The 8,975-nt window shown below is 46.1% G+C and overlaps 2 protein-coding genes across 2 annotated transcripts; one reads left to right on the plus strand and one right to left on the minus strand.

The window, feature by feature from the left end:
• Positions 1 to 1,620: 1,620 nt before the first annotated feature.
• On the minus strand, positions 1,621 to 7,335 carry tbccd1 (TBCC domain containing 1). The gene is made up of 9 exons (XM_056411224.1): positions 6,580 to 7,335; positions 5,914 to 5,978; positions 5,556 to 5,822; positions 5,237 to 5,395; positions 4,931 to 5,047; positions 4,477 to 4,726; positions 4,173 to 4,359; positions 3,578 to 4,084; positions 1,621 to 3,215 (listed from the first exon to the last, which is right to left on the minus strand). The coding sequence occupies exons 1-9, from the start codon at positions 6,596 to 6,598 to the stop codon at positions 2,999 to 3,001; spliced, it is 1,788 nt and encodes a 595-aa protein (XP_056267199.1). The 5' UTR covers positions 6,599 to 7,335; the 3' UTR covers positions 1,621 to 2,998.
• A 116-nt stretch (positions 7,336 to 7,451) lies between these two features.
• Positions 7,452 to 8,970, plus strand: LOC130191581 (dnaJ homolog subfamily B member 11-like; the record flags this gene model as incomplete). Its single annotated transcript, XM_056411223.1, has 3 exons — positions 7,452 to 7,620; positions 8,019 to 8,175; positions 8,899 to 8,970. Coding segments are annotated over exons 1-3 (303 nt in total), but the record flags the coding sequence as incomplete, so codon positions are not given.
• Between the last annotated feature and the right edge of the window lie 5 nt (positions 8,971 to 8,975).

Consider the following 8,975-nt stretch of genomic DNA (forward strand, 5'->3'; position numbering starts at 1 on the left):
AACCAGCCCAATGGCCAATAAAACCAGCCCAATATCAGAACTCAAAATATGCCCGTGCCAAACCATATACACTGCTTTTAAAGTCCAACAGCATTGCTATCATTGCCAAATGTATTGTAATATCTACAAAGTAACACCAAATGTTTAGTATGCCAGCATTAAAAGCAGTTTTCCCTAAACAGTTATTTCACCTAGGTCCTAAAATGGCCTTGTGTAATTTGATAGTATATTATCATAAATAAAATGTGTACGTGCTGATCTGGAGTCAGTTTGGTCGGATTTGGGTATAAATACATTATTTCATTTAAAATATGGATTTTTATTTAAAGATATTCATGTAATTTGCATGCAAAATAGGTCTACCCGAACCAGCGGACAAAAAATTCAACCCGCGGCAACACTTCAAAAGTAGCCGAAAGCTGCGGACCTGACAACACTGAGTGCAGCTTTAACCTCCAGCTGAAAAGCAACCAACACTTAGTGCCACCAAAATAGGTTCAAACCCCAACATCCCTGCAGAGAGGGTCACATATACAGCTTTGTCCACCACTTTAAACCCACACGTTCACTCTGAACCTCCATGCCACGGACTCGTTGTCAATGCCAGTCCCACTGTGCCTGAACTCACCCTGCCCATCTTGGATGCGAGGTGTGGGGTGATGTGAAGTGATGCTGCTGCTGGTGGTTCCTGAGGTCTCGATGTTGTACCGGCCCCCCACCGGTCCCTTTTTATATCCCTGCTTTACCACGTTTATAAACAACAACGGCGGAGGCAAAAGGGGAGCAATCGCTTTGTCATGAAAATGAGATAAAAAAATGTAGTCAGTGATTCTAGTGCCAGAAAAGCGAGGGAGGATTACGGCATAATGGCCGGGCATGGTCAGCGTCAATGGACCCCAGTACTGGCCGGGTCCAGTGCCAGTACAGCAAAGAGGGTTGTAACACTGGTGGAGAAAAAAGTGCAAAGCAGCACAAAATGTGAATACTCAAGTAAAATATATGTTAGCAGTGATGGAGGTCAGACAGTTATTTCACTTTGGTGAAAGTATTACAGTGTATAAATACTTACAAGTAAGTCCTGCATTCAATATCTTGCTGGAGTTAAAGTAAAAACTAATATCAGCATCTGAATACTTACTAAGTGTTCAATAAGCAGAATGTCCTATTTTAGAATATATATTATATTAAAATACTGGATTATTATTATTCATGGTTCCATGTTGCAGTTGGTAAAGGTGTATTATTATTATTATTTAGTAGCTTAACCTTTTAAAATTAAGACAAATTCTTTGTTGATGTTTCGTATTAATAATCTGCAAAGTAACTAAAGCCGTCATACATGTAGTGGATTAAAAAGTCCCCTCTGAGATGAGTAGAAGTATAAAGTCGCATTAAAATCAAAATGCTCAACTAAAGTACTAGTACCTCAAAATGTAAAATACTGGAGTAAATCCACTTACATAACCTCAGATTCAACAAATACTTAAACGACTGTAGGATTGGAATTCATTTCAATGTATACATTTCTTTACTCAGGTAAACTTTATGAACTGAAGAATTCCCATGAGACCAAAGATTCAGAGCATATTGCAAAAGACCCAATCAAAACAATAGGCAGCCTGGTTTTAGTCAAAACTTTAATTAATTTTTCTTTTTCTAACAATCGCCAACTAGACTGTGCTCTTGGTGTCGTAACTACTTCGAGGTGCATGTGTGTTCAAACCAAAGTTGTCCAGCAGTCAGGCATTTAACAGTGTAATCACATACCAGCACTCCTGAAAAGTTACCGTAACATTCTGTTGTGAAACAGCATTTTAACTGCACATTTTCTCTATCAACAACCAATCAAAATGCCCCAAATACACATGCAGCAGGTCTATTGTCTGAGTGGAATGATGGAAACAGGAAGCTAACTGGGCTGAAGTACACTTGGAGGTTAAATGCTAAAAGACGGTGCAGGAGGCCAGGTAGATTTATGAAAAAATAGTCCTACTATAATATACATATTCATACAGGTGAATTAATACAAACATAAACAAACATTAAAACAGCAGCAGTTCTTCAAACGGACCTACAGAGAAAAAGTAAATCGATGGTGCTCGACAGAGCGGTGTAGACATATTGTTGTACCTTCATACAATATGATAGTTTGGACCTAGAATAAATTATGTTAATAGTTCTTGCCCCTGCCCCCCTATAATGGAAAACACTTGATTGTCATTTATTATTTTCTGTCCACCCACAAAAAATACGATGACCTGAGCTAGTAACTGTAGGAGCACTAATATGTCCTAAGGTGCTGCATTCATTTACCGTCTATATTCTCCATCTTTACATCTTTCTTTGAATTTTTTTTATATCGTTCATATATGTGTGCAGTTTGGGAAGAAATGGCTTTAATGGAAGAGCGCCGACACTTTCACAGCTTCCCCTCAAGCAGAGTGCTGGTGATGCCACATGCAATAAGTGCTGTAAATCCAAGCTCTGCTAATGGACTCCAAACGCTGACTCAAGAAAAAAGCTTTTGTGAGTCATTATTACATACAAGAGCTATCGATTCTTCAAAAGACCGTCGTTTTAGGGCACGTCTGCGTGACTGACAGATGTCCAGAGCCTTGTTCAGCTCGGATTGAGACCTTCTGTCTCCCAAAAGGTGACATACCCTGAGTTTTTTGTCCTTCTTTTTCTTGTTCCTTTCACATCTTGTGGTGACTTTGAAGATGCTGCACCCTGTGTAGCTCTCCTCAAAGGAGACAACATGCAATCCACCCCCTACTCGGCTTTGGACACGCGAAGGACTTAGCTGCCTTTTTTCTGAAGACGGACTTGTAAAGCAGCCCATTGCGGACTCAAGAACCAGTGGGACGTAAGCGGCAATAAAAGCTGGATCGACGGCTCCGGACTTACCATCGCTCGGTGTGACGGTGCCGTGCATCAACACTTCCGGTAAACGCACTCGCCTGCTCGGTAACAAGCCGCTACAAATGTCAGACTCAATTCAACAAGCCATCGGCGACTGTCCCACGGCCCGGCCGTTCCTCGTAGGCTTGGCATCAGGGACTCGGGGCGCCTCGGCTGCGGCGGGCCCACTGGAGTCCCTTAAAGACGCCATCGCGGGCGGGATGAGGCTGTCCAGCTCCTGCCTGTGGCCCGTTTCCAGGAGCCACTCGTGGAACTTGACCTCCACCAACTCCTGGAACTGGCGCTTCTGCTCCCTTGAGAACGAGAACACACACACACACGAGACATCCGTAAGAACAGACGTGAAGTACGGAGCAGGAAGAGAGTGCAGCGTTAAAATACTGCAACGTGGGAGTCGATCAATCTTTTCGTCCCCCTTTTTCTTCTCACGAAACAGGCGAGACCCCCGGTCAAGTTTTCTGACAACATTGCGTTGCTGAACTATCGCACCCGCTGATTTGGTCACTCACATGCTTATTGATTTTTTTTTACCCCACTGGTTCAAAAAGTGCGCCGACTATTTTTTTTCCTTCCACATGCATGTCGAAGTGATATTAGAAAGTCNATTCCACTTTTTAATAAAAACGATGCGCCGAGGGTCTGATTTGCCACTCACTTATTCAGCCGGGCCTCCATCACAGTCTTCTGCCAGTTCTGAATCCTCCTCTGCTTTTCGTCCAGCGCCGCCTGATACGGAGGAGGCAATCCCCCAGGCACCTCGCACGTGTCGCCCTCCGTCCGGAAAGGCACGACCAGCTCGTGAAACTCGGCCGGGGGCAGCAGGCGGTAGCAGGCGGGGTCCGGGTTGGAGAGGCCCTCGTTCCCCAGGAGCAAGGGTCGATCCCAGGCGTTGGGGACCACAGCCAGCCCCACGCTGGCCATGTGATCCTCCAGGGCGGGGTAGACGGTGTGGAAAGGCCCCAGCGTGATGTCCACATTTCCGGGGAGGAGCAAGGGGCGGGTGGGCGTCAAGGCGTGGATGGTGCAACGCGAGGAGACTCCGACGGCGATCCTGCCGGCCACACACACCACCCGCAGGTTCTGGCAGCTGTGGATGTGGACGCTGGTCTCAACAGGACCCAGAACCACCGTGCAGTCTCTGCATTTGTCCACACTGACTGATCTGGTGGAGCAACACAACCCAAAGACGGATGAGCCCCCCAAAAAAAAAAGACACACACACACACTTTAGAAGTGGAAGCTAGTCTCACCTGAGGGGTGAAAGAAGGTATATGAAGGCATCCGAGCATCTGTGGATCTTGATGTTGGCGCCAGTCAGCTTGTCCGAGGTTTTCGCCAGTGTCTGTTTGACGACCTGCGACAGCAGCACTATCTTACTGCCAGGCGGGGCCGTGTGGGTATTTCGGGCTATTTTGGCTCTCTTCATGAAGCCCTCCACTGGAATGAACCAAGTCAAAGAAATGTAGACGGGTAGAAAGAGTGACGGCTGACTTTGAATTCCTCCCTCTCGGAATGACCGTCCAGATTGTTATAACGCAATGATTTGAAGCATACCTTGTTGAGCCCAGGCGAGCTTCTTGCCGGAGCTCAGGCAGGCGGTTATCCCAAAGGGGTTGAGCGTGAGGCTTTGGTGGAGACAAGCGAGGAGCTGGTGCAGGGGGAAGGAGTGGCTGAGGGGGGAGTAGCCGGTCTGTATCTGGAGCGGACCTTTGGTGAGCAGCTTGTGGACGGGCTGAACCGCTCTGCCGTGGCTGACCGAACCCTCCAGGAGCAGGCCCAAGCTCCGCACGGCCTCCAGGGATATCTGGCAAAAACACACACATGTTTTAGTTTCATTTGAGTCGAAATGTAAACAAAACACATTTGATTGTGTCTGCCAAAAGCCTATAGTGTCTACTCTGTGAGTGAAACAAATGTACGTAAAGGCAGAAGGCGCTGCAGATTTGGGTTAGTTTCATGACCAGGAAAGACCCCTTTGTCACTTGAATAACAAAACATAACCACAAACCTGGCAATCTCTGAGGGCGTGTCCAGATTGTGACAGCTGGCCGGGCTCCACCAGCAGCTCCAGAATCTCAGCGAGATGGCTTTGCACAAATGACAGGTGAGCCTGATCGTCCCAGTTCTGTGGAACCAAACAGCAACGAAATAAGAAACGGACTACGAGTAGCTCCACGACGAAGAATTAGGAGAAGACTAACGTGTGCTTTAAAAGTGACCGCGTAGATGCTCCCCACTGGCCAATAGGGAGCAATCAGAACAACAGAATATTGCAAAGCTTGTATTCATATTTTATCTTCACAGTGACGAGGACCTTGTTCTGAGAGCTGGTCTTGGCCTCCCGGTCGGTGGGAGAGGGGCAGCGAGTGCGATGACTGGGCCACTCTTCGCCGATCAGAGAGGTGCGCAGAGACGCTCGGTTCAGCTGCTGGATGAAGAGGAAGAGGAGGAACTGCAGTGTGTCCACAGACAGCTGGGGTGAAAAGGGGACGACAAGATGCACATATCAACGTGGAACTCTGACTGGAATTTGAGAGCAGCGACAACAAAGCGGATACAGGACACGGGGCACGCGTCACAATGAGATAGCCTTACAGTCTTAGGTAACCTGAACCGTTAGCACAATTGTGTACCTTGTTTCTTTGTTGATCCAGCTCATCTTTGGTGGAGCACTGGGAAAGACACTCTGCCCACTCCAGCCTCTCCTCTGGCGTGTGGCCGTTAAGCAGGTCAAAGGTCTCGAAATAGAGCCACGCATGGTCTTCCGGAAACTGCAGCTTTCCACAGGCGATGTGCCTCCACATGGGCCAGCCCAAAATGGGGAAGCAGCCGTCCCGCGTCCGCACGTAGATCGCCATCTTGCGAAGATAGTGCAAGCTGAGCTTGGAGGAGGGCGCCACCTGGGAAGAGGCAATAATGCCAGTTATTTTACTATGTTTGCATTCACTGGGCGAGATCAATACATTGAATGGATGGGATGAGCATATTTACCTGCAGGGCACCCAGTAAGAAGGGATCCATGCGTGGCCATATGCTCACACTGTCGGCCTCCATGTCTGAAGAGAAAAGGACATAAAAAAAAAAAAAAAAGACAGATGATAGACTGACATGCAAGAATGTCCCTTTGTAATTTTTTAAAACAGTGCACAGTTTCTGCATTATAGAAACACGAAACAGCACATAACAGCTACACACAAGGACAATGAAGCTGGTCATATGGAAAAATAAACATGCCACGAAGTACACAATGAAATACAGCCGCTGTAAACACGGGATATAAAAGTAAGAGTGGCTGCAAGTGTCAAAGGGTTATTGCACTGATAATAACAAAAATATCCTTCTGAAAACACGTGTTTATAGATCAGCTCCCATGACAACAGACCACTCGTGTCACCAACACCTGATAACGCCACGTTTGGTACGCGAGCCAAGCCGAGCTAAAAACTAAATAACTAAGCCTGTCGACGCAATTAAGCGCGCTTAAAAATCCCTCCTTGTTTTAGTGGCACCACCTGAAAGGAGTGTCGTTACCGTGGCAGCTGCAAGCACTCAGCACTCTGCCGTGTTATCTCAAAGTGGACTTCATGGAGAACCGACTTAGCTGCGGTGAGCTAGCGCGGGAAACCAGACACAAACAAGACTAGTTTCTGCTCTTACGTTCAGCCGTTGACGTCATCCAGGCTACGCGGTGGGTCGCATATACGGGACCGCGAAGACGAGCGGGGGTCCGGGTCGTGGACCCGGTTTGTTGTGACTAGAGCAGCTCTTTCTAAACGTACGTCTGTCGTTCTTTCTATTTGGCGCCCTCCTCCGAGCTGACATCTGTTGCGCGCAGCTCGCGGGGGCGCGCGCTGGTGTTTTAGTTTGAAAACTGTGCTTTTTTTGCTGTATTTGACTTGATACTTATGTTTAATATATTTATATATATATATAAATATAGTTAAGTTATATAAGTTACTTTAACACCTCTCTAGGAAGCAGTTTTCTAGTTCATGTGTCTGGGGATTTTGTTGGGAAGGATAAACTGGAGAGAGAAAAAATTGTTCTTTGAGTGTGTGAAAATAGATTCAGTAGTTGCCGTCTTGCGCCCCATATTATTACTGTATTACTATTATAAACGATATACCACACTATCACAAGTCGCCTGTTTTTAGTTTGAAAACGGTGCTATTGTTGCTGTATTTAACTTCATACCTATATTGTTTACGAAAACTATGTTGAGTTACTTTAAAATGTTCTCTAGGAATCAGTGTTCCAGTGTTTATGTCTGGGACTTTTATTGTGAAGGATACACCGGAAAAAGGATCAACTTGTTATACGAGTGTGTAAAGAGATAAATAAACTGTTTGCCGTCTTGTGCAAATTACGGCGCCCCATGTTATTATTGTTTTACTATTTTAAGGTTTACATATATATATACTACACTACTATCGGATGCTATATCCAGTAGAAGGATGAGATGTGTTTCTTTAATGGAGGCGGGGTGTTTTGTGACGGAGACGTCCAGTGGGTGGGCTCTTTCTGACAGGAGGAAGAAGGCTCGTGACGGGCGGCCGGGGATCCAACCTTCAAAAAAGCCGGCTGTTCTTTTTAGCGACTTCCCATTAGAAACCCGGGGAGATCCATGGCGACCAAAGCGATGAATCTCTGCAATGTGTGCTGCCTGCTCTTCTACGTTATCTCCGCGGTGCTCGCCGGGTAAGTTCTCGCTCAGCGTCGCCAGGTGGTCCACATGTTCCACTGTGATTGGTCCAGACCAGCTCCTAACGTGTGTGTACCGGATCAGATTCACGCGCCGAGCGAGCAATACACTCATAATTGTTTAATTTCACGGTTTGCTTTTGCCTAGCTACGCGTTTACAGTCGGTACTGTAACGGTTGTGTGTGTTTTCTTCTTTTAGTGGCGAGCTAGCTTGGTTAGCTGATAGCTAGCATACAAGCTAAGCTACCCCCACGGCATCCTCCCCACTGCCTGTTTATAATTCACCCTATAAACGTGGCTCGTGTTTTATGTAACGTCCATGGCGCTCCCTCGTGTGTGTCGTCCCTAACCCCCTTGTTGCCACACCCTACCTTCATCTCGTTCTCTCTTGTAGGCGAGATTTCTATCAGATCTTGGGGGTGACAAAGAGTGCATCCATCAGGGACATCAAGAAGGCCTACAGAAAGCTGGCTCTCCAGTTACACCCTGACAGAAACCAGGACGACCCGAAGGCTCCAGACAAATTTGCAGACCTGGGAGCAGCTTATGAGGTGAGTTTACACATGGAGTGCCCTCGGTGGGAGTTGTGGAGAGGGCACGGGAAAGTTGTTTTAAATGTAAATGCAAGACTGCGAAGAAACTGTAGATGTTAGAGGGCTACAGAAGTCTTTCTTTGTATGCTTGCTATTTGGTTGTTGTTGGAAATTGCATGGCCACTGTGATTGGTCGACTAGACCGTGTGGCCGCATTTGATTGGCTGTGACGCGGCACAGCTGGCGTTCAGGAAAGCCACGACGTAGTTCGTGGGAGGGGCTTCAGAACAGGTTTGCAGGTGTTTTTTTTATCAAATGTTCACGTTGCTCTAAAAATACATAACCGTGACTTGTGTGTTTTGATATACATAGCGTGGACACATTATAACACTAACACCTGTAAACTGATACAATAAAGTATGTCACTATATGGCAGTTCTTATTCACATCTTTATACTGTATCTGTATTTATACGTTCACCTTTTATTGCTTTTTTAAATGTGTGTTATTTTTTACACTAACACTCTTTCCTGCTTTGTACTACCACTGCTCCTTTATAACTACAACTGATTATTATATACAAAGCATCTGATGGTGTTTTAGGTTTAGTTTCATAACATTTGGATTCAATTGTCTGGCAAAGGCGTGTAGATCATTGGTTCCACATGTTGTATGACATGTGAAGAAAACATTGTAGTATTTGTTTGTTTCATGACTCACAGGTTGTTTTTGTTTTTTCAGGTGCTCTCAGATGAGGAAAAAAGGAAACAGTACGACGCGTATGGAGAAGATGGACTCAAAGAGGGTCACCACGGCTC

This window comes from Pseudoliparis swirei, unplaced genomic scaffold (genome assembly GCF_029220125.1).
Source record: "Pseudoliparis swirei isolate HS2019 ecotype Mariana Trench unplaced genomic scaffold, NWPU_hadal_v1 hadal_165, whole genome shotgun sequence".
NCBI classification, from domain to species: Eukaryota; Metazoa; Chordata; class Actinopteri; order Perciformes; family Liparidae; genus Pseudoliparis; species Pseudoliparis swirei.

What these genes read in the sequence shown, in the direction of transcription:
- tbccd1 (XM_056411224.1), bottom strand. An exon ending in ACGCCCTCAGAGATTGCCAG is followed by an intron (nt 4,727 to 4,930) that starts GTTTGTGGTTAT and finishes TGTTTTTGCCAG; the next exon opens with ATATCCCTGGAGGCCGTGCG. An exon ending in TACCTTCTTTCACCCCTCAG is followed by an intron (nt 4,085 to 4,172) that starts GTGAGACTAGCT and finishes TTGCTCCACCAG; the next exon opens with ATCAGTCAGTGTGGACAAAT.